We start from the raw sequence: 23,614 nt of genomic DNA, 5'->3' as shown, positions 1-23,614 counted from the left end.
GACAGATACCAAAGACGGGGATCTTGTTGGCACCCTTGAGCTTGAGAAGCTCGGCGATGCGGGCAATGGTCGGACCGCATGAGACAGGGTCACCGGGACCGTTGGAGATGAAGAGACCGTCGAAGGCCTCGGACTCGGCGAGAAAGTCGTAGTCCCAAGGGACCACCTTGAGCTCGACACCACGCGAGGTGAAGCATCGAATCTGGTTATACTTCATGCCGACATCGAGGGCCAGGATGCGGATGGGACGACCAGAGGGGTGGAGGAGAGGAGCCTCGAACTTGCCGAGCGACTCGCCGGAAGCGGTGTTGGCAGGGGTGTAGAGCTGGGGCTTCTTGCACGAAACACGAGCGACCAGGTTCTGGGCGTTGGGGTCGGCGAAGGGGAGGTCGACGACCGCCATGCGCCAGTCACCAGCAGCAGCAGCATCGGCAATGGAGGCGCCAGGCTGGGGCATGAGCAACTTGCCGAGCATGCTTCCCTGGTTTCGGATTTTCTTGGTCAAGGCTCGGGTGTCAATGCCGTAGATGGCGGGGACGCCGCTCTCCTTGAGCCATTCCGAGAGACCGGTCTGTGCGAGGTAGTGGCTGAACTCGTGACTGTAGTACGACACGACGAGACCGGCCACGTGAATGCGGCTCGACTCGAAGGGAGAGGCAAGCAGTTTCTGGATGCTCTGCGTAGCCTCCTCTCGGCTAGGCACACCATAGTTGCCGGCGAGGGGGAAAGTGAGGACGAGGATCTGGCCCTCGTAGGAAGGGTCGGTGATCGACTCGACATAGCCAACCATACCTGTAATTGGTGAGGTGGGAGGCAATGCAGAGAGCGCGTTAGATGGGCTGTCGTACTCCGTTGATCGACAGAGGGAAGATCAAAGGCAGGAGCGAGACACGACTTACCAGTCTGGAAGACACATTCACCTGAGACGGACTTGCCTTCGGCACCGAAGCTAATTCCTCGGTAAGCGGTGCCATCGGCGAGTTCGAGAACCATCTCGGTGCTGTCCTCCTGACCCAGGGGAGGGCTAGTAGCGGGAGGGAAAAGAGCGGTGTGGCCATTGGCGGCCGAGGCCATCGGGCCTGCGCCCAGCGAAGGGGTGGCCATGTTGAAAGTCTAAAGAAAAGGGAAGAGGATGCGTTTAGACAAAGAGGTGAAAGGACGATGCGATTCCCCTGGAATACGACAGGAGGTCGGAAGAAGAAAGACTACGAAAGAGGACTGGAAAGAGGGTGATAAACCTCGAACAGCAACAAAGCCGCACAGATAGAGGTTACTTTTGGGATGAAGATCTCCGCAAGGGGGCGCGGGGACCGTTAGGGATATGCGGGGTATGAGAAGATTCGTTGCAAACGATGAAACAAGACTTCTTGGTGGAAAACGAACGCAAAAGCGACGTTGGAAGAAACGATGATGATGGACGATGAACACAAATCAAGGAAGGAGAAGGCGTCAAGGGTGCGATTTGGATTGGCAGATCAGAATCGAGTTCTTGAACCTCGTTTCGACCTCCTTCCTGTCTTGCGTTGTGTGTTGTGCTCGCTAAGAGAGGAAGGAAGGAGGAGAGGAGGAGGAAGAAGGAAGAAGAGAAGAAGGAAGATGGTGGGAGCGCCAGCCTACGCACCAAGTTGCCCACAGACCAGCCGCGAAGACGGGAGAACCCACCAAAAAAAAAATCAAAAATCGACAGGCAAAATTGTCTGACCCCCCAAAGAGACTTGTGATGATGAATCTCTCTGTCAGTGTGAGTGAATGTTGCTTCCAATGAAAATCGATGCTCGCTTAAGAGATTTTTCGAGTTGCCCGCAGCACAACGGCATTTGTTCGTCTCCTCCCTCTCTCTTTCAAGACCCAGACCCGAAATTCACGATTGGTTTCAAGTTTCGAACATTCAAAGATCTGACGCAGCCGCACATACAGTTAGATAACTTAATTTAGTCAAGAGTATTTGGAATCGCTGTGCCTCTGTTCCCATCTAAATTGCCAACTTATTCACGATTCATATGATCAGCCAGCACGACGAGTCACACACAATTACTGTACCATTTTCGTGATTCGTGAAGGAAGCTGTCGCGCGAAAAGCTGCTTCTGCTTCAGACTTCATCTCGTGCACGTATGCCTCGAACTTTTGTTTTCAATTCGTTCTGTGATTCACGATTAGACCAAACAAATTCGTGATGCACGATTCGTGATTGTATTCACGATTCATATAGTAATATTTAATTCGCTGTGAAAAGTCGAGAGCAAGCCATCCTCTTCGTGCATTTCCGACTTTTCCTTGGCCGCAAGTCGTGAATGGTGTGTACAGTACACAGTATGGCCGCTCGCTAGCGTTTCTAGGGCTGGATCGGGCCAATCAGTCGTCAGTCGAGCAGCAAATACAGTTAGTTCATTTTGATTGCATGAGAAAAGTCAAGCTCCTCTCGTCGCCTCCTCTGTCTCGGCGTATGGTTCGCGGTTATTTCAAAGGCCGCACTCCTCGTGCCGCAAGGCTCAAATTCATTCCGACTCTGGCGCAGATCGGACAGTGGCTTTTGCAATTCATTTTCTTGGCTTGCTGCCACGAGAGCCGTTGTGAGTTAGTTACAATCACGAATGGCATTCCAAACATCTTTCATATCACAGGGGTATCATTATGCAAAGTAGTGTACACAAGATGCGCGAAAAGAGTCAGCCAGCCAACCGATCGACGAGCCCAGAGATCAATGTTGATCGAATCACTGGCGTCGACGCTTGTTCTTGAGCTTGGCCAGACATTCCGAACAATACCATTTTTGCGGCAGTGGCTTGGTAACACCTACGCAGCCGATATGGAACCATTCCTTGCAGTCTGGGTCGTTTTCCGCATTATCGCATCCGATCATTTCGCCGAACGACACACGCTGACAAAAACAGTACGGCGTGTCGTCCTTCTCTTCGCCTTCCTCGCCCTCGCCTCCTTCGCCCTCGAACCCCTCCAGTCCACCAAGTCCTCCTAGCTCCGTACTCTGCGAAAGCCCTGATCGTCCCGGTCCACTAGCAGAGAGCGATCCTCCGCGTGCCTTGCGAGAGGCGCCGCCTCCTCGTATTGCGCCTCCCAGTCCTCGCTCGGGCGGCGCTGGTGAGCCCGAGTCAAGAGGTGTCGTGCGTCCGCCGGCTCTCGCCCGAGCAGCTGCACTCATCGGTGTGCCTGGGATCAAGGTACCAACACCTGGTGACAGCAAGCTGCCCTTGCGCTTCAGACCTGCTAGTGGCGACTCCATCTCCACCGCAGGACTCTTCAAGCCCGCTAACGCTGCCGGCAACGCGGACAGCGACGGCACCACCGGTGTTCCGATTGATGCTGTCGACGCGTAGTTGCTGAGTACTGCTGGACTGATCTTGTTCATCTCTTCTTTGAGATGTTTCTGGTGCGCATGGATCGCACGCCACAGTCGCAGGCTCAACGCTTCCTTCTGTGAGCTCCACTCATCCGCGCGTCCATAGTCACTTCGAATCTTGTCGGTCAGCTTTTCCGCCTTGATCCGATCTGCTTCCGGAAGGCTGCCTGCCGGATTAGATAAGCCGCTCCCTCCCTTCTGCAGTATTTCTTTCAGTTGCGCTTCCCTTGCTGTAACCTTGGAGAGTAGCTCTTGGATCTGTGCATCCTTGTGTTCGATCTCCTTGACCATATGGCTCACCTCTTGTGGTAAGTTGTCCAAGTTCGAGATGAACTCGGTCGCAATGGCAGCGATCTCTGCCGGATCCTCAATGTACATCATAATGTCGAGTCTGAACTCTTTATGAATGATTCTGATGCCGACTTTTTGCTGCAAGATCCGATTGGAGCGAGTTTGATCGTAGTAACGTAAAAGGATTAGGAGAAAGCTGCATTGACACTCCGGCCGTATCCAAGAAACCTAAGTGCGAAGGGCAGATGCACGTCGATACGATGCAGAGCGAGTGAATTGGGCGTTCACAGTGGTCTGATCACTAGTCAACGTCGAAGTCGAGATATCAGAGCCTTGCGGTTCCAGATAACGGTGAGATGGTGATGGTAAGGGTCCAGCTTGCGAACGTGACAAGAACTGCACATTATCAAGCCTCTCATGCCGAGTTCCGAGATCTGTCCCAAAATTTTCCGATCCATAGATTCTTCCTGCTCGAATTCCTCCACTATGCCAAATGTCAACAGCATATAGCGCTTCATTTTGGAGCGCGGCAATCTTGGTACCCTCCCTCTTCAGCCCTTTCGGACTCGGAACATACACGTACAAGAGAGCCTTGGAATCGCTCTGGACGTGAACACTCGTCCTTATCTCAAAAGATGGTCGACACACTAGAGCAGAACTATGTCCTCGATGAGAGCGACGCGGGATCCGTCACTGGTTCCGACGATGGAGCCGTCAGTATACAAGGCGAGCCTGAACATCTGAATGAAGCATCAGCAAGTCATACAACAACGCCTAAGCAAACTTCACAGGAAAGCAAGGACGAAGCTGCACGAAAGGAGGACAAGAAACGCAAACGCAAGGAGAAAGAAAAGGCTCGAAAGCAAAAGGTATGTCCATCACTTGGCTTGTACAGCCCCAACCCTTAGTCTTCAGATGCGTTCAAGTACACATGCTGACGATTGTCGATTCCTATACTTTCAGAGAGCGGCTGTATCCGCCGAGTTCGCGCAAGGCATAGGATCCGTGGCAACAAAGCCGCCGGACATGCAGGCCGACTACCTGGCAACCAAACAGAGTGCCTCGTTCGCCAAGTTGAGCGAGCTCGAACTGGAAGAGCTACGCTTACGAGAGGCAATGCTGCTTGATACCACCCCTTTTGATCGTCCACGAACGCTCGAGACTCTTGCCGACTTTGTGCGTTTATGCCTGCCGACCACCGCCAGAAGCGTCAACGATGCCAAACACCCCTCCGTCAGCTCACCGGGACGTCCAGCACTCATCATGCTGACGGGAAATGCACAGCGCGCTGCTGATCTTGCACGAAGCCTGCGTTCTGTTGGACCGCAGCTACCGAATTCGGCAGAAGCTTCTAACGCCGAACATCGATCTGCGGCATCCGCAAAACGACGCAAATTCGACAAGGACAATAAGGCTCCAGCAAGCCAGAAGGAGGGAAAAGCCGTCATCAAAGATAGCAACACCAAGGAGCTTTTGGGTGGATTCTCTGTTGCTAAGCTATTCGCACGCCACTTCAAGCTCAAGGAGCACGAGGCGTGGCTGCGCGAACACACTACCCCGCTTGCTGCTGGGACACCGCAGCGAGTTGCAGCGCTAATTGCGTCGGGCAGTTTACAGCTTGACTCGCTTCAGGCTATCGTGATTGACCAGACGTGGGTAGATGCGAAGCAGCGCAACGTCTTTGACAGCTTCGAGACACGAGACGAGCTGATCAAGCTGTTGGCGCTCGATGCAGTGATGGCTTCGTTGAAAAGGTCCAAGGCACCAGCGAAATTGGTCCTCTTCTGAATGTCATTAAGATTATCTGTTGGTCGATCTGCAATGTATTTGCTGTGGCGCATACATCCACCGTGGGCCAACAATGCCTGTAGAAGCCGGGCTCTAGCTCTATTGCCTGCTTAAATCTCTGCAGCCGTCATGTGCGGGCATGAATGCGCATGTAGAAAAATCCCTGTCTTGATAATGATTGACACCAGCCCGTTTCTCCAACTCGCTTCTGCAACGAGCATATAATCATCCACTCTATAATGATAGTGAGGACAAGATTCATGAGCAATCGACGAGCAAAGGTGCAGACGGGGAGTGTGTGTCTCGTACTACAGCACTCATGACTCATGACTGTGTCTTCGTTGTTGACCGCTCAGAGAAGAATTGCAACGTGTGACAGATGCCTAGAGGAACTTGTCAGCAATCAGTCAGTCAGTCAAACACCCTCGCTGCGATGCCCTTACCTTGATGTCCTTTCCCTCTCCTCCGGTTCGCATCACATTGGGAGCTGAGGTACTAGTCGAGAGCGAACGTCAGCTGTGCGTGCGTGTAGTTGCTGCTAAGATACGAAGTGGAGCGACTCTGTGCCGACACTTCTTGCGCGCACTTTCATTGCGCCACGGGATTTGTGATTACAAGAAGAGATCTTTTTTGTGGCCACAAACCCGAATTCTGTCAAATCAAGTGTCCTTGGCCACGTCGCCTTGTTGACAGCGAGCGAGTGTCGTTGATTAGCGCAACGACACATTGTGTTTCAGCTGCTTCCACTGCTCTTCTCTGGCTAGTTCTCGGAAACGCACTTGGACTCAGTACCGCTATAGAGTCTCACCTAACAGCGTCGCAGAAAGGACACAGTCAATCGTCTTTGATCTAAGACCGTTCAGGTTCTGGGCAGTTTCGAGGCAACGCTGAACAGCTGGGTCGGCTTGCGGCCAGGTAGAGGATGCGTGTAACAGCTTGGTCGCTGCAAAACGCATAGTGTCATCTCAAACCCTTTCCAGCTCGTCCATTCCCTTGGTAGCCTGCGATCCTGCAAGACGCTTGTATGCGCAGACATTCTGAAGCGCGCGGTCAGTGGCTCAAATGCCAATGCCATTCAACGGCCTCCGATGTGCCAGTCCCTGACAACAGGTACGCTTCAGTAGCCGAGCAGAGGCAGGTGCCTTCAGCAGTGGACGATTTCAGCCTCTTTTGCACCACAGCATGCAGAACGCAGCTCAGATTTCATATGCTAGAGGCCTCTGTTGGCCTTTTGGCTGCTAACCATGCGACTTGATTAGAGAATCGCTGCAGGACCTCGCCTTAGAATCCATCCCCGAGACCTTCAACACGGCTTCTATGCAGCGTCAGTCTCCTATGAGCGAGATTCGCGCCAGCATAGCATGTCACAGAGAATGACAAGCAACGGAACCCGACTGCTGGCTTTCTGAACCAGAAGTTGCAGGAGATGCGCAGCGTTTCTCGCTGCTTCGCTCTACAGGGAGCAAAGTAGACCTTGTCGGTTCAAGGTCGCTGCCTGTGGCACCCGTTTGGCACCTGTTTGCTCGCTTGTCGATCAGTCTTCTTGCCTACCAGAAAGAGCTCAGACGGTCGACGCGCCCTTCCTTGTCCTTTCCTCTCAGCTGGTCAATACAAAAGAGCTTCCCTCGTACAGCTTCTTTTCCCTTCAGCAGCTTCCTCAAGTGTCTCCGCCGTCTCAAAGCAACAATCTACACTCTACAATAGTGGCAACGAACTTCACAACGTTATTATGCAAGTTCTTTCGGGTAGTACCAGTCCTATCCTCCTCTTATAAGATCGGCACTGTATCTTTCGAAACGCCATTTTCCCCTGTCTCTGGCAATCAACAGCAGCCATGGCAGATTCAAGCACACGAATGAATGCGGACAGTCCCTGCACGACCTCGCATGAGCACGTTGCAACCGTAGTCGAAAGACCAGCCGCTACGGTTCCTCGACAGCGAATCGAGGAACAAAACCGGCGCACAACTCTTTCATATCGCTCTGAGCTCATGGTTGTCGAATCAGACAGTGCGCTTGGCCTCCCTACGGGTGCGATGTCTGACCATGACATACGACCCGACTCACTTTGTAGCCGCCAACATGATGAAGTCGGTACATCCCGAAACATCGAGACACAGACTACAGCAGCTTCTTGCTTTCATGGCTTTAGCTTTGCTACTTGCGACGAAGATGAAGACGCTGAAGGCGAGTTAGATTATTCCTTTGCATCCGGAACCTCGTTCTGGGAGACGAATCCCGGTGACACGACGGCCAACACTGTAGACACACTAGACTATGATGACAATCCTGTACCTCTACTGGGTAGAGACGGAAACTGGAGAGGAACATTGCCATCAGAGAAGACTGCCATAGAACATGACGCGCAGTCGCAACGTAGCAGACTGGAGCTTTCTTTACAATTAGATCATACTACAGACCAAGAAAATATCTGCTGGCCGACTGCTCTACACAGTGCTCCTTATCACGGAACTCGTCGCCGGCGAGCGGAAAGTAACACGCGCGCTATCAACGTCGAAAAGTCTGCTTCAGCTAACAGACCAAGGGAGACGTTTGCAGAAGCTGAGCCGCGTTCGGACGGCCCGATGAGCACGTCAGTCCAAGCAAGCAAGAAAGCAAAATTGGATGGTCACAAGCGAACCAAACAGCTTCGATCGAGCACGAAAGCGAAGCTCGGCAAGGACTTCAGCTCGGAGTACCAGCTAGAGAACGTTCATGCAAGTAGCAAAGTCGATAACATCGCTTCTTCCAAGATCGTTTCGTCACCTGCCTCTGCGAAGGGCCGGTACAGATTGAAGAAAAAGGAAAAGGTGCCCATCCTTAGCCTCGCGGAACTTCTCACGCCGCCGCCAAACAAGTCTGATCCTCAATCCGACGAAGCAGTCCACGGATCTACAGAAGGGAAAGACGACTTTTCTGTAGACACTGTCAAGAGTGAGGGTGACAATTACCAAGATCTGCCTGTCCATGCGGAGGAGAACAATACCAGTACTGACGGAAGAAAAGAGCCAAACTCTTCGAGGCCAGAACACGACTTGATGAACGACGGTCAGGTAAAGTTTGACGAATCCGAGGCAAAGACAGGGCCCGAAGTGGCGCCAAAGACTGAGCCTGAACAGTATTTCCTTGTAGCGCCAAGACGAGAGCGACGACCACGCACTTTCCCGCACCATTGGGAGATTCATCCCAAATTTCCCTTGTTGTACCAACGATACTCTGTTCCGTCTTCTGTCAGCCCAGAAGTGCTCGAGATGCTTCTTCGACATCTCAACATTGCAAAGTGAGTGGCTTTACATCCTGTCTTTGAAGTAGCTCGAGTTTAAGCTGACCTGCAAATTTTTGTCTGACATGAATGCGCAAATGTGTCGCCATAGCGTCAGCCGCGAATTCCGCGAGATTGTCAATCGGGCTCGGAAGAGTCATGGCATCTTTAACAAGCCTCGCTCAATTTTGGATCTCTACACGCCGCGCTTTGTCAAAGGCGTAGGAGCTCAAAAAGTGGGCATGTGTCCCGTGTGGTAAGTTGACTACCTTGGATTGAAATGGTGTCTCGGTTGCAGACGTAAGATGGGGAGATCTGACGTTGGAAGGGCTCTGATTGTTCTGGTGCAGCTATGAGGATGGCAAAGTTAATTTTTTTAAGACCAAGTTCTCAGGTAAGTGTTTGGCTCTGCTAATCGTGAATGCTGCGCACTTGTTGTTGACTTGCCCAAGTCTATGATGCTTTTCATCTGGTTTTGCAACACAGCCTATAATTATCACCTGCAAAACTTCCACGGCATCTCGGCTCTTACTGGGCTACCCTTCGTGCCACCCTCATGCTTTCAGACCAAACATTGTCGCAACTACAGACCCAATGAGCGCGCCTCGATCATTCAGGGTCTCTGCCACAACTGTCATAAGTGGATCGATATGCAAGGTCCTAAGGAAACCGATCTCAAGGTTCCCGAGATCTTCTGGTGGAAACACGCGCAGGTGTGCCATCGAAAATCGTCTACGCCACTCGGAGTGGGGGGTTTCTTTGTAGAGAATGACTGGTTCAATAGGGTGTGCAGCGTGTTGGAGCTCCTCGACGGTATCGAAGGCGAAGTGAAGAAGTTGCAGGCTGGCAACGAGTAGGTGGTCGATTTGGTTCGACTTATTAGTACTGTAGACGTTGAGGATGATACTTGTGTTTTTTTAGGTTCGCATTGTTTCGCAGAATCTTAGATATGGTCGTGATCTTGCATCAACCTCGAAGATTGAGGAGAGCACAGATGACAAAACTGACATTTACGCGTGATGCATTACAAACCGGATCAATAATCGTGAATGTGACTGGAGCGCGGAACCCAATATCAAGCTTATCTTACCACCGAGTCACCTCGCAGTGGTTCTCCACGGACTCTCCCTGACCGCGTCGTAGAGCCGCCTCGGCGCGAAAGTGTGATATCGTTGATACCAGCTTTGCATTCTACCTCTGAACGCTGCGCACGCTACCAACGCGCCGACGACGAGGATATACAATGTGATGATGCCCTGGTCTTTATAGCTATCCCTCTCAAAGCACTTGGCCCAAACGTCGCCTTCAAAGCCGGTGCCGACGTCGTGGTCGGTATGTTCGAGCTTGGCGCCCTTGCACATTTCGAGTCCCTGGTCCAGGCAGAACTGGCGTGTGCACGTGAGGCAAGGTTTGGCTGCGTCCGCGGGGGAGTAGAGCGGTACCAGTGTAGAGTTGGTTTGGAAGCACGTGCATTTACAAAGGTGTAGATGCCGACTATTCTGACGAGGCGAGACCAGACGGTTCGGTGCAGAAGAGCGTGACTGAAGATGGGTGGTGCGATTGAGTGCCGAGTGAGGTGATGCCGTCGCTGACGAGACAAAACCTAGAATGCACGTTATCATGGCTACCAGGAGCATGGTCGTGCCCGTCCACCGGCTCGAGCGACCCCTTCGTGCAGAACGCGACCCGGAGGAACCTCGAGACAAACTGGGTCCATCCGAGACCATGTCAAACTCCTCGTCGTCTTGGTCCCCCAAAGGTGCTGCATCGGCCATGGGTACAGGCCCTGAGGCAGACGCAGCATCTGCAGCGGGTGTAGCGGGTGTAGCGGCAGCCGCTGTAGCAGCAGGCACGTTCAGAGCATCAGATGCCTGCGCAGCGAGCATCTGGGCAAATCCGCGGCTCAGCTCGTTCTCGATTGAGGACTCGGTCGTCGACCGAGCCTGACTGGCTTGTGGCGAGCTTGAGATTTCCGAAGCTGGAGCCTGCTGTGCGCGAACGCGCGCAAGCTCGTTGAACATGCCTCCGATCAGCGACTGTCTCTGCGTAGTAGCGCCCGATTCCTGAGCAGTGATAGCTGGTGCTCCAGTCTGGGAAGGGGCAGACACGGTAGAGGACGCTGTAGCGTTCAAACAAGATATCGATGTGTCGCTTCTGGTTGTTTGGCCTCGAGATTCCACCAGTTGATTAGGCAGTGAGCTGAGGATTGGTTGTTGGAGGAACTCGAGCTGCGGATAGCCTTGAAGATGCGACTGTAAAGTTCGCCCTATAAAATCAATGTAGTTGACTAGCCGTGTCGCGTGCTCATCTGGGCCTGGTTGCGTAGAGTAAGGCATCGAGTCCCGGTTCCTGAAAGTCTGTTCCGGCCCAGACGCTGATTCTTCGCCTTGCGCACCCGAACCTGTCTGTTCAGGCTCCTGTTGTGTCGTTACATCGGCAGCGGATTCGATAGCACTTGGTCTAGAAGCTACAGAATAAGCATGCACATCGGTAGCGAGGGAACTTAAACGCGATATGAGCTCTTGAATGGTTGGAATACTCGAAGCTGTTTCGCTGACTGCGGAGGATGCCTCGCAATAGTTAGGCAGTACATCGGCACCTTGAGGAAGACCATCTACGACTAAAGAATCAGTACTAGGTGGCGGGTGAGCAGGGGCGTCCACGATGACGTCGAGGTCGACTGGTTCCATCTCGAAGCTTAAGCTTCTTGCTGTCATCGTCTCATGGATTAAATATGTCGGAACCCTCTGGAGCAAAACCGCTTCTGCCCATTCTTGCCAGTCATCATCATTTTCAATGAGGAAACGCCTGTCTTCAACATTGACCGCAAGGCCGTGAATGATGCTGTCATCTATTCCCCATCGATCGGCAATTTGGCGCTTAAAAGACACATCATGTCTATTGTTAGGCACCAAAGCTTCAACTGTGTCCAAATTGGCCGAAAAATATATCAACTTGACCGACTCGACATTGTTGGTAGTCAGCACGTGCGTCTTGTCAGGACGGGCTGAGGTTGGTAGATGCACAAAGGCCGGAAAGCGAAACGTTTCACCGGATAGTTTGACGCGCAGCTTCTGCCTAGACTGTGGCATATTGTGGTGTCGACTAACGGGTACGATAGATGACGATGAAGGTGTTGGTCTCGAGCCACGAATGTCGAAGCTCATATCCACGATATACGATCGTGGATCACAGATACCACTCGTCACTTGACCCTATTTCGACCACCGAATCTAACAGATTCCGACTTTGACCACGGACCATCACGCATCAAGCATGCGCCCACCATGAACAAATCGTGAATCACGCGAATCGTGAATTCGGGCTGGCCTGTGCGAAATTGTGATTGATTCTTGTTGATAGGAGAAATACTCACGACTCTCTGCACGCGTATTTGTGATTGATTTGGGCATTTGGGCCAGCAGCACTCACTACTGCGCTGTGCACAGCTTCGGAGTGGCGCGCAGTTTCAGTTTCGTGAGTTGCACCGCATCCAGCGCAATTCACGATTCGTGATGGAAAAGGACACTCTGTGACCTTTGACAGCAACACGGACGCATCCGCTAAACATGAAGCTCACGACCGCAGCGATGTAATGCAAGCGAGCTTGCTTGAGCCCTTGAGCCCACCTTTTTCTCCATCGTTCCTTGACGTCTTTCCATCACCTTTCGCAGTCTTTCCCTTGCGCATCTGCATCGCATTCGATTTACAAGATGGATCAGTGGAAGAAATTCACCAGCAACGTCGCCAGCAATGTCGGACCTCAGTTCCAGAACATCGGCAAGACTTTTGGCAACCTCAACCAGCAGGCTCGTGAGCGATTCGGTGCTGTCGACCAGGAAGACATCACTGAGCTGCCTCAGGAATACAAGGACTTGGAACGTCGCGTCGATGCGCTCAAGAGCGCTCACACCGGCCTCATGAAGGTCGCCAAAGTCTACGAAACCGAGAGCTACGACTATCCTGTATGTCGCAAAGCCTGGGATGATGTATTTGTTTACATGGTCAAGATAACTGACCTTGGTTCTACTTATTGATATCATGTCAACAGACCCAGCTGCAAGAGAGCATCACTCAGCTCTCGGCAAGTGTAGGTCACAGCGTCACCTCGTGGGCTGCGAGCGCAACCCGCGGTACTAATCTCCCCAAGGTGTCTCCCACCGCTCGTCCCGAAAAGGTTAACAAGACGCTCCACCACGCTCTCTCTCGCGCTGCTGCTAGCGGTGCGCTCCAACTTGGTGCGGATCCATCCAACCTTTCTGGCCTGCCCAAGCTCGACACGGCACAAGCACCTGGATCCGAGACCGCGCTCAAGGACGACTCGAAGCTCGGCGAAGCTCTCCAAAAGTTTGCCATCGCAGAAGACCGTCTGGGCAACGCGCGTCTGACACAGGACGACCAGATCACGCAAGGCTTCAATGTACCCTTCAACTCGTTTGGAGCTCAGATTCAGCTTGCGATGAAGGCGCGTCAAAGCGTCAACGACGCACGCTTGCATCTCGACAGCTGGAAACAGTCGCTCAAGTCAGCTGAAAACGCTGGTTCGAGCGCTAAACTCGAACAGTACAGAGGCGAGGTCGAACAGGCTGAGGACAAGCTGGTCGCCGCCACCGAGGAAGCAATCAGCTTGATGAAGCAGGTTCTCGAGAACCCGGAGCCAATCAAGAGTCTCAGCGCTTTCATCAAGGCGCAGGCCGAGTACCATGCAGCTGCGGCTGAGTTGCTCGCGAATGTTCAGCAGGAGCTGGCACAGTTGGCTACTTCGGTCGAGAGCGATTACCGTCTCTCGCGTGGTTAGATACCGGCCAAAGAGGTGCCTCAGGGTGATTGTGAAAGAACTGTTGTTGCTCATCAAGAATCCTTTCTTGTTTGTTTATGTATGAACCGATCAAGATGTGCTTCTATTCCCCAGCCAATTTGTGCGAGATTGATCGAAACGGAATTTCAAGGTACACAAAGTGGCGGGAGACAGCGACGCTCTATAGGGGATTCTTAGCCGAACCATCTAGGCAGGAATCTGGAGCCCCGCTTCGCGCCAAGCCTCCTCGACTACTTGACGGAGGCGAGTGAAGGCGGTGTCGACCTGGTCGAGCGGTACTTGGCTGAAGGACGTACGCACGTACGCGCTCGTCTTTCTTTTTCCGCCGGTACTCGACGAGGAAGGTGGTTTGAAAGCTACACCGGGCAACGCGAGGACTCCAGCCGCCTTGGCTTTGTTGCTGATGAGGTCGAATGAGTCGCCCTCCGCAGAGTCAGGGGAGGGGGGAAGCTTGAGTTTGATCCAAAGGAACATTCCGGCTGATGGACGCACCCAGGATGCGATGGAGGGTGAGCCGGTGAGGATGGCTTGTGCTGATGCTTCGAAACGTTCCAGTCGGTTCTGTTTAGCGGTGGGAAGAACAAGCCAATATCAGGTGAGTAAATGCGATGCTCTGAGAACGAGAAACGATGGGACAGAGAGCAAGACATACCTGGTAGAATCGAGCAACGTTATCAGCATGGTGCAAGAAGCCATCAATTCCCCACTTGCTCAACAGGGCGTAGGCGATGGCTTGACTCGTCCCGCTTGTCTGTAAGTTACGACTGCTAGTATCCAGATCGATGGCATCCAAGATCTCTTTCGGACCCGTGACAAAGCCTAACCTCAATCCGGCACTGAGGATCTTGCTGAAGCTGTCGAATCGAACCACTCTGCCTACACCATAGTCGTCCTGCGCTTCGAGCTGGAAGTAGCTCTTTCCTCTGGTACGTTTGACTGCGTCCGCACCTGGTTCGAGACCTTGGAAACTGAGAAAGTAGTACGGATCGTCTTCGAGTAGCAACAGGTTGTGTTTACGAATGATGTCCAGGATTGCTCGTTTTCGATTGTCGGAAGCCGACGTTCCGGATGGATTGGCACCGGTGGGTGTTGTGTAGAGGAACTTGGGGAAGCGTGAATCGCGCGTAGCGCTATCTGTCTTCCAGTTGGTCAATAGTGTATCCAACGCCGTCGGCTCTACACCTTCAGCATCCGTTTCCGCTTCAAACAAGTTCGCTTTGTGCGCAACCAAGCTTGGCAGGATGCCCGAGTAGGCGGGCGACTCCAACACCACGGAATCACCCGCATCCACCAACGCTTCAAACGTCTTTGTCAACAGATCCTGCGATCCGTTACCGAACGAACATCGCCACACCTCACCAGGCTTGTTACCCTCGTCTACCTGTTTCCTGGCGTGTACCCTGGACTGGAATTTGATGATCCAGTCGACGAGTTTGGGGAGACCGCTGGTGGCAGAGTACTGCAGAGCAATGTCGAGATCGGATCCTTCGATCGACACGGTCTCAGTTTGGCCTTCTAGATGGATGGACGGTTTGAGTTCGAGCGAGATGCGCTGGAATGGAAAGGTTTCCGAGTTGGGTTTGCCGCTGAGCAGCGAGACCATTCCAGGGATCAGCTCGGCGGGGAAGAGCGAGCGAATGGCAGAGGGCATGCGGTTACGCGCCGACGAAGAGAGCAGCAAAGCATAGTCGAGCGCTGGCGATGTGGCCGAGGACATCGTTGCTATCTGTCTAGAAGGCGTCAGGTAGCAGTGGCGTGAATGAAGATGGTGTACAGGGCGAGATGCAGGTGGTTAGGACGAATTGCGGGGTCATTGACTGAGGCTCACGTCGAGTGCAGACGTCGCCCCTCGCACTGACCATTTTATACATGCGTTGCCGGACTAGATACCGAGACCTTTTGCTCCACTAGATGCAGTTCTTTCTTCACCTTTTGCACACACAGCCGCCCTGACGACACCTGGCTGTCGATCAAATGCTCCCATCGGAATTTCCTTGTCGTTGCGGAGGCAATCGAGTGACAATCACGAATCCAAAGAGACTCGTGACTGTCTCTGCTGAGATCCGGCTCTGTGCAGCCACTCGGAAAGGCCGTCGATGGAAATTCGGCGAATTGCCGAGGCTAGCATACCGCAGCAAACAATCACGAATCACGAATGTGACCTTGTCTCATTCGCGTCTTGTATAACCACTCGAGCACGATCGAATCACGCCATCACAATCTCACGCACACTCCAACAACGCAGCCAGACAAGAGGGTAAGGGCAAAGGTCAACGAAACCGCTGAGATCGCAAGGGGCCTACTTCCATAGCACCAATCCGTCACAATTCCCAACGACCAAACATTCGATCGAACAAGCTCATGATGGTCCACTTTCGGTTCTCGGCCTCAGGGAAGACAACAGAACGATCCGAGTAGAACACCTGGTCGTCCACCTCGTCGCCCTTTCGCGGCAAGCAGTGCATAAACTTCCAATCAGGTTTGGCGCCGCCTTGCTTGGCCATCTGTTCGGTGACCTGGAAGCCGGCAAAGTCGCGCAGGCGCTGTTCCTTTTGTGCTTCGTCGCCCATGCTGATCCATGTATCGGTAACGATAATGTCGGCGTCCTTGACGGCTTCGGCGGGGTCGTTGGACCAAGTGACTTGGCCGAGACTGACAGGCGAGGAGCCTGACTTGGAGAGTGCCCCGAGTCCATCTTGCATGGTACCCCAGACGAGCTCGTCACGTTGATAAGCCGGACCTTTGGGTGTAGCAACGGAAAGGTTGATACCAAGGCGTGGGTAGGCGACCAGCATGTCGTTGAGAATGTTGTTGCTGTCTCCGACCCAAGCAACTTTGAGACCTGCCAAGCAGGCGAGGTCGGTAGGAGACGATGCGGGTGCGTAGATCTCGAGCATCGTCTGAAGGTCAGCCAGGATCTGCGTAGGATGGTACCGAGCCGAAAGAGCGTTGATTACTGGTACAGTCGAGTGCTTGGAGAGCAGCTCCACCTCGTCGTGTCCACCGACACGAGCCATGATACCGTCCACCATGGAGCTCACAACCTTTGCAGTGTCGTACAAGCTCTCGTTGACACCCAATTGGATATCAGAGGGAGCCAAGAACAAGCCTGTACCTCCGAGTGAAGCTACACTGGTCTCAGATGCGACACGAGTTCGAGTGCTGCGCTTGCTGAACATGATGGCGATTGACTTGTTCTTCAAGCTCTGCACGATAGGCGATTCGCCAGCTGCAAGCTGCTTGCGAGACGTTTCGGGAAGAGCCAAGGATGACGCTCGGAAAGCACGCTTGAACTCAATTGCTGACTCCAACACCGAGGCGATCTGAGCGGGAGACAGATCGGCGAGCGTCAAGAGGTGAGGTGGAGCGCGGGTGGCCGTGGCAGCAGAGCTCGAGGCACAACGACGCAGCGCTGGACTGGCGGCATTGCGCAGAAGAGCAGTGGCTGCTTGTCGTCCAGTCATTCTGTAGAGTATAATCGTCTTTGATGTCGACGCTCGTTGGTGTGTGTTGGGTTGCTGGTGAGGTGATGAACGAGCAAGATGATCTCCTCGAATAGTAGTCCCACACTTGACCGTAGACCACTTTACGATTCTGTGACTCTCAAGATCGCACAATCGTGAATCTTGGCGCATTTTCGCGTTTTCCCTCGAGTCACCTGTCGCAGCACGTCGGTCTCGGTCTCTAATCTCTGATTTTCAGAAAAGATAAAACCAGTCGCAGTCACGAGTCACATGGTATCACGTACTACTCACGACTCAGGTGCAGCCAAGCTCCAATCAGAAGATCCGCGTTAACTTACTCTCGTGTCTGCCTTTCCTCTCCTAAATCGATGCCTTGGCATAATTTGTTGGTTCATTTCCTCCCTGCAACGTCCCCATCGAGACACTTGGCACGTCCTTGTGAGAGATCTGGATCATTCGGTGAAGTGAACAGAACGGACAAACATATCACGCAGTTCGCTAGAGCGGAGCGGGTTTGATTGATCGACAAAAACCTGTTTCTGTACATGCCGGCAAATATCTAGACTGGAATCATAGGTACGCGCATAACCGCCACATGCTGTGGGAGAGCGAAAGAGCGCGTGAGATCCAGAAGAGTTCGTATGCGATATGGACGGCGAGAAGGAAAACTTGCAAATGCGAGAACGGTGCAAAAAGACTAAGACCATGGATGGGGAAAGCAACGAAGTATGAAAGATCAGGCGACCCAAATAAAGAGCCGACCGCTTCGTGGAGCGCAGGGTAGCAATCGATGGTAAAGGAAGCTTTGAACCGATGTGGGGAACGAAACTATGGAGCCGGTCCGACATGGGTCGAACATACTAGTATAAACACAGTGCAGTGGGAAGGGGTATCAATTCAGATAGAGACACAGAACCAAGCGGTAAGGCACACCAACGAGAGCTAGACACGGACGTCGCGAACCGGTCCGACGTGTATCTACAAGCCGGTCGGTGGTGATGCCAAGGCGGTCTGCTGTTGTTGCTGTTGCTGGAGCGCCTGCGTCAAGCCGGAGGGTGGTGTTGTGAGCGTAGGTGTTTGACGCTCGCTCTCCTCCTTCCGGGCGGCGGCGGCGGCGGCCGAGGCAGCTGCAGCTGCAGCGGCAGTGGCAGCGGCACTCTTGGCGGCCTGAGCCTGGATCTGCTCCTGGGCCAGCTGGGCAGCTTGGGCAGCAGCAGCGATCTCCTCCTGGCTGAGCGTGCTCGTGCTTACAGGAGCACGGCCGGAAGCGTCGACCTTGGCGCTGGCGCCTCCACCCGACTGCAAGAGCTGCAGACCGAGCAAACCATGCGAGCCAGAGTGAAGGTAATGGTATCGTAAGCCATTGAGGTTCTTGTATCGCTTGCCACAGACACCCACTTGACAGATGTACAGACGGTCGCCCAGCGAGACGGGCGCTTGAGCGACCTGAGCGACCGGACCGACCGGATCAGGTGATGGTTTGACGCTGGCAGCGATTGGCGATGTAGGTGAAACCGACGGAAGCGTTGCTGTGTCATCCTCTGTCTTGACGCCATCAGCAGTCTCAGGCTGAGGTGAGCCTGTAGTCGAGTTAGTGGGGGTGTGGATGTTGGTTAGCTGAGCAGCAGCCTGCGCAGGGATGGAGAGATTGTTCTGGTTGCAAGCTCCATGGAGACGATGATACTTGAGACCATTCATCTGTTTGTATGCCTTGTCGCATCCGGGCGCCGGACACTTGTATGGCTTATCGATGTTTCCGGCTCCGGCACGAAGGGCGTTCTCGAGCGCAAGTGAGGAAGCGCTGGTCGTGGCGCTCGTCTTCTCGCGCTTGGCAGGTGGCTGTGACGACGAAGAAGCGGTGCTCGAAGCGGGGAAGAAGAGATTGGGAGGAGCGCACGAGGGGAGGTCGAGCGCATCGGTGTTACTCGAACGGATCGAGAGCGCCGAGAAAGCGGCAGGGTTGAGGCCGTTGCTAAAGTAGCCATCATTCTCGGTGTCTAGGCGAGGGGTGCCTGGAATCGAGCTACCGGGCGTTGAGAAGGGTGAGTTGGGAGCGTAAATGTTGGGTGTGCCGGGTACACGGCGACCAACACCACCGTCGATAAGCGCTCTCCTCAAGGATTGGTGAATGGCACCGTTGGGATTCGCGGAAGAGGCATTAGCGTATTGACCGAAAGAACGCTTCTTGCTCTTGGCGAAGGATGGCGAGCGCATCACTGCTGTGTCAAAAGCCGAAGCCTTGTCGGTGTCGTCAAGACCCGTTGGCGTTGTAACGTTATCGGTGGTGACGGAGGCAGCCGTGGCGGTGGCGGCGGCAGAAGAGGTCGAGCCGGCATTCGAGGTACGTGGGCTGGAGGGTTGCGATGTGGAGGCATTGGAGGAGCCAGAGGAGTCGACCTCATCGTCGGCAATCATGGCAGGCATCTCGTCATCTTCGAAGCGAACATGGCACTCCTCGTAGTGCTGAAGTAAGTCGTGGAGGTCGTCGAGCTTCTGACCACAGCATGTAAAGTTGCGACAGAAGGTAGACTCGAGACGAACGGACGAAGGAGCGACGGTGACGTCCGACTCGGTGGAAGTGCCGAATCTAGAGATGGAGTAGTCCATGATTCTGCGATGTGCCAAAATGTTGAGAATGAGATCGGTTACAGTCAGAACGAATGATCAAACAGAAGATGTGCCGATGGTGGAACGGAAGTACTTACTCTGACACATCTTTGCCAAAGGAGACAGCCATTGGCTCTTTGTAACTTGCGCTGCTGACAAAGCTGGACGAAGCGCGTGGTGTAAGGCCACCAGGGCGCTGGAAGCTAAATGAATCAAGACGACCTGGGGCCTGTGCGATCGGAATCGGTGCTTGCATCATTGATGATAATCTATTTGTGCGAATGCTAGACGAGAAAAGGGTCACTGTCCAAGGCGATGACAGGGTCTGCGTTGCCGAGAAGAGCAGGGAATTGGAAGGATCGGCTCGGATGTCGAGGAGAAGTCGCCTTTACGGCAAGTTGACAATGGTGTAGGAGCAGACGACGTGTCGAATGAGGTGATGAGAACGGTGACGGCTCTCGCTTTGGGTCGGAGGTGCCGATGTGAGTTGGCGTTAAAGATGTATTGAGGTTCGGTGGCGGTCCGAATGGTTTGCGGAGGTGATATATGTGAGGTGAATGTAGGGGATGCTTGATGTATGTGAGATGAGAGATGTTGAGGAATGTGATTATAGCCCACGAGGAAAGGGAAGCTAGGTGATGATAAGGGGTGGTGGAGAGAGGTGCTTCCTAGACGGGAGCTTTTGTTTGCAGTGTCTCGGCTGGTCTAAAGCCTGGTTGATGCGTTGTGGATGGTGGCAATACTGCGCTGCTGTCGCTGTGCAGATGAGTGGATGTGGGTGCCTTTTGGGAGCAAAGTGAAGAGAGATGAGGAGCAGGAGCAGGTATGTGCGTAGCGCATTCAATGAGGGAGAATGAACGGGTGGGATTGGGCGGTTCAGGAAGAATGGGAACGAGGACGAATGGGATTGGGCAACAAAAAGTTGTGGGAGGCTTGGCCCAAGACGAGTGGAAAAGTCAGCCAGCAGCAACTTCGGGTGAAAGGTTGTGTACTTGAAAGCTGCGAAATGCCGTCTGGAAGCATAGCGAGAGAAGGGCAGGAAAGCGCTTTCGAGACTGAGCTGTCTCTGAGAAGAATTCGCGCGCGCGGCACAAGATCGAGGAATTTTTGGATGCCGGCTCGGGTGAATGGCAGCGGGCCCTTCAGGCAGAAAACAGCGTTGGTGGTGTTGCTGGACATGGCAGGAAATGGCGCACGCTTTCCGAGTCCAACAGTGACGGGCAAGGGCACAAGACCAGAGGCCTTGCGTAACTTAGCTGCACAGCTTGTGCTGCGTGCGAAGCGAAGGTATCGCCTGAAACCGACGAGTGAGCGCGTCTGTTTTTACTGACATGTGAAGTGAACTTTAGTGGCAAAAAGTCACGAGAACTAAGCAAGTGAACAAATCGTTAATGGCAATGGCCAGGCGACCGGCAATTACGGGGCACACACAAGAAGCGGCACTGCACCAGAGTCCCCTGCTTTTCGAGTGCTCAAAAAGCATGCGTGGAAGTGAATGCGCCAAAGTTGAAATCGACCCAGGTGAGAGAAGTCCGGAAGTCAAGAAACCAAGAGCGGACTTGAGTTGCGAGACGCATGACGAGCTCACTTTTTACTCTTTTTTTTTTTTGAGATTTAGAAGAAATGAGACCTTGCCAAAAATCCCACCATCAAAAGTTCAGGCTTAAAAGCAGAAAAGTTCAACGAAAATCTTCCGAGAACTCCTTTGTGCTGAACATGTTGGTAAGACAGAACCATTTTGCATGCGCGCAAAGACTGCGATTCTGCCGACATTTGAAACACTGCCAGTGAGACTACTGTGCCCTTTCGTTTGCATTCGATTGCCAAAAAAAAGGTTCGGCATATCTGCTGCTCATCACTAACACTGCTAAAATTGCTGCACAGCAGTTTCGTCTGCAGACCACTTTTTCATTCAGAGGGAGAAGAGCAGCAGAAGCGTGTCATCATATGTCTGTCCGTCGAGGCTAGCATCTTGCGTCGTTGTCTCTTCATGGATGCTCGGTTGCGGTAGAACCTGGTGGTCGCAGCTCGTTCTCAAACATGTTCAAAGCCTTAATTGCTGACGGCCCACAAACAAGTTTGGCGCTAACAATTGGTTGAACTCCCACGCCCGCAACCGCTCACAGTTGACTAGAACCAACGAGAATGAACGACTTGCAGGGCTAGAGTAGAAGCGGTCGATCAAAGTACTGTAGGTCCTGGTTCTTAGTGCTGCTTGGCGGTCGAGGCTTCCTAATTTGCCATGGGTTCTGGCGCGCAGATCCGGAACGCCACCAACGCATTCGTACACAGCCAAAAGCCTGCTGAGCAGTTCGACAAAGCCAGTTCAGCTGGCGCAAGCTTGGCTCAGTTCCAAAGCATTCTTGTTGGCTCTTTGTGTCTTCAACGAGCTGACTGACATGCGCTTGCATGAAACTGTGGGTAAGAGACCTCTCCATCCCTCTTTGTTCGGAAATAAGCTCTTTGTTGCCGCCGCTAACGCTGTAGTAAACGTGGTAGGCCTGTGCCATTGACATGGACGAATTGCAATTCGACAAAGTGAGACGCTTGCGTCGTCGTCACGCAGATCAGACCAACTGGCACAGCGATGCCAGTCTGTTTCGGAAGGTTTTGCTCTATCGAGTTTGGTGCGTCACTCGACTCCTCGGGTTGGTCGCATTGTTGGCGCGTCTGCTCGTGACTGCGTTCAGGATCTGAACAAACAGCGGAAAGCACAGGGCGAGCGAGCGGTGAACATCCTAGCCTGTGGAAATGTAATTGACAAACGGCTCCCACGTCGCACAACTGGAGCCAGTGACAAAGTGCATCCCTCAGTTTGAACCGAACCCAGGTAGGTCTAACTAAGCCACGAGTATGTGAATGCAGAGGACCAATCGTGAATGTGATAAACTTATTATTGATTCAAGTTTCCACCCAATAATCGAATAGTGCTGCATACATTGATTTGAGCGACACTCATGTTGCAGGAGCGTTGCACTCACTTGTTCCCGGAGCGGCCCAACTCCTTTCCACCCTGTTGCGGCTGACTCCGTACATGCTATATCGCTTCACGCTTCTTGGCGAACCCTGTGAATTGCCCATCTAGCTCCATGTCTCGTCTCGTTGCAAAGGCTTGTATTCGAGTTCCTAGCGAGTTGCAACTTGACAAGAAGGTGAGGGTGCAGTGCAACCTCATGAGAGAATCGTTGCATATGAAGCGTCTGCAGGGTCGCAACTCTAACGCCGACACGTAGCAGGGGGAAAGTGCTGCAGTTGAGAGACACTCGAACGGACCAATAGCAGGAGGAAGTGTGTCAGAGGACCAATTGGCTGTGTTCTGTTGGCAATCTTCTTGGAACAGGAACAGCACACTCTACGCTTGAATCTGTAGTCCACCGTTGAACGGCTCTTATGAGAACAGAGCCGGCAAAAGCCACTGTATGCGCTCCACATGCCCTCCCGGCCGTAACCTCTTTGCAAGCGGCTCAGGTTCCGCTTCCTACGAACCCTGTTAACAACTAGTGAGCATTGCCTTGACCATGCCTGATTAGCCCCGCGTACACCAGACACATCGATGATCATCAAGCCACGCTGCTAGTTGGGACAAAACCACTCGATCTCAGCTTTATTGAATTCTAGTTAGTCATGCAACGTTGTGCGGTCCTTGATTTTGTTCAATTATTGTTGTGAGGATGACATTTACCGCATATGCCGAATGGACCGGCTGCAGACACAAAGTTTTTGCATTTCAAACTCCGATGTACGGCCAAAAAAAGTCTCGTGGGCTCGAGCTGCAGGGTTTGGCGAGGCCAATGTGCAGAAGATCCAAGCAACTTCACCACCGTGAAACGGAGCATTTTCGCCACGATGCCTCGTTCCTGTTGGGAGAATCGTTAGGCATCTCATCAGTGTCGTTCGCGAGGTACAGCAAATGAGCCTGAACCCTCGTAAGTAGCGAAACGCATGAAACCAGGGCAGATCACGAATCACGAATCGTGAATCGTGAATGGCCTGACCAATTTTTCTCTCAGATGTTAACACCTCATATC

At 53.0% G+C, this 23,614-nt stretch overlaps 9 protein-coding genes across 9 annotated transcripts in view; 3 read left to right on the top strand and 6 right to left on the bottom strand.

Moving 5' to 3' along the window:
* The window catches only part of UMAG_15005 (putative bifunctional carbamoylphosphate synthetase/aspartate transcarbamylase), a gene marked incomplete at both ends in the record, with an annotated part of 7,010 nt that extends 5,906 nt beyond the window's left edge, over positions 1-1,104 (bottom strand). The window contains 2 exons of the mRNA XM_011391823.1: positions 2-792; positions 900-1,104. Of these exons, the coding sequence (XP_011390125.1) occupies positions 2-792; positions 900-1,104 (996 nt within the window). The remainder of the gene's footprint in view (position 1; positions 793-899) is intronic.
* Positions 1,105-2,714: 1,610 nt separating this feature from the next.
* UMAG_03543 (uncharacterized protein) lies at positions 2,715-3,734 on the bottom strand (the record flags this gene model as incomplete). Its single annotated transcript, XM_011391678.1, has 1 exon — positions 2,715-3,734. The coding sequence occupies one exon, from the start codon at positions 3,732-3,734 to the stop codon at positions 2,715-2,717; it is 1,020 nt and encodes a 339-aa protein (XP_011389980.1).
* A 548-nt stretch (positions 3,735-4,282) lies between these two features.
* Positions 4,283-5,435, top strand: UMAG_03542 (uncharacterized protein; the record flags this gene model as incomplete). Its single annotated transcript, XM_011391677.1, has 2 exons — positions 4,283-4,516; positions 4,611-5,435. 2 exons carry the CDS (start codon positions 4,283-4,285, stop codon positions 5,433-5,435), a joined length of 1,059 nt encoding a protein of 352 aa, XP_011389979.1.
* A 1,834-nt stretch (positions 5,436-7,269) lies between these two features.
* Positions 7,270-9,553, top strand: UMAG_03541 (uncharacterized protein; the record flags this gene model as incomplete). Its single annotated transcript, XM_011391676.1, has 4 exons — positions 7,270-8,714; positions 8,809-8,952; positions 9,047-9,090; positions 9,183-9,553. 4 exons carry the CDS (start codon positions 7,270-7,272, stop codon positions 9,551-9,553), a joined length of 2,004 nt encoding a protein of 667 aa, XP_011389978.1.
* Positions 9,554-9,793: 240 nt separating this feature from the next.
* On the bottom strand, positions 9,794-11,788 carry UMAG_03540 (uncharacterized protein; the record flags this gene model as incomplete). The annotated part of the gene is made up of 1 exon (XM_011391675.1): positions 9,794-11,788. The coding sequence occupies one exon, from the start codon at positions 11,786-11,788 to the stop codon at positions 9,794-9,796; it is 1,995 nt and encodes a 664-aa protein (XP_011389977.1).
* A 621-nt stretch (positions 11,789-12,409) lies between these two features.
* UMAG_03539 (uncharacterized protein) lies at positions 12,410-13,494 on the top strand (the record flags this gene model as incomplete). Its single annotated transcript, XM_011391674.1, has 2 exons — positions 12,410-12,661; positions 12,748-13,494. 2 exons carry the CDS (start codon positions 12,410-12,412, stop codon positions 13,492-13,494), a joined length of 999 nt encoding a protein of 332 aa, XP_011389976.1.
* Positions 13,495-13,701: 207 nt separating this feature from the next.
* On the bottom strand, positions 13,702-15,232 carry UMAG_03538 (tryptophan amino transferase (transaminase); the record flags this gene model as incomplete). Its single annotated transcript, XM_011391673.1, has 2 exons — positions 13,702-14,076; positions 14,168-15,232. 2 exons carry the CDS (start codon positions 15,230-15,232, stop codon positions 13,702-13,704), a joined length of 1,440 nt encoding a protein of 479 aa, XP_011389975.1.
* A 604-nt stretch (positions 15,233-15,836) lies between these two features.
* On the bottom strand, positions 15,837-16,979 carry UMAG_03537 (putative ornithine carbamoyltransferase precursor; the record flags this gene model as incomplete). Its single annotated transcript, XM_011391672.1, has 1 exon — positions 15,837-16,979. The coding sequence occupies one exon, from the start codon at positions 16,977-16,979 to the stop codon at positions 15,837-15,839; it is 1,143 nt and encodes a 380-aa protein (XP_011389974.1).
* A 978-nt stretch (positions 16,980-17,957) lies between these two features.
* Positions 17,958-19,842, bottom strand: UMAG_03536 (zinc-coordinating transcription factor SFP1; the record flags this gene model as incomplete). Its single annotated transcript, XM_011391671.1, has 2 exons — positions 17,958-19,566; positions 19,685-19,842. The coding sequence occupies 2 exons, from the start codon at positions 19,840-19,842 to the stop codon at positions 17,958-17,960; spliced, it is 1,767 nt and encodes a 588-aa protein (XP_011389973.1).
* Positions 19,843-23,614: the final 3,772 nt, after the last annotated feature.

This window comes from Mycosarcoma maydis, chromosome 9 (genome assembly GCF_000328475.2).
Source record: "Mycosarcoma maydis chromosome 9, whole genome shotgun sequence".
Classification (NCBI taxonomy): Eukaryota; Fungi; Basidiomycota; class Ustilaginomycetes; order Ustilaginales; genus Mycosarcoma; species Mycosarcoma maydis.
Note: the sequence above shows the minus strand (reverse complement) of the source record. Positions and strands in the feature narration are given on the sequence as shown.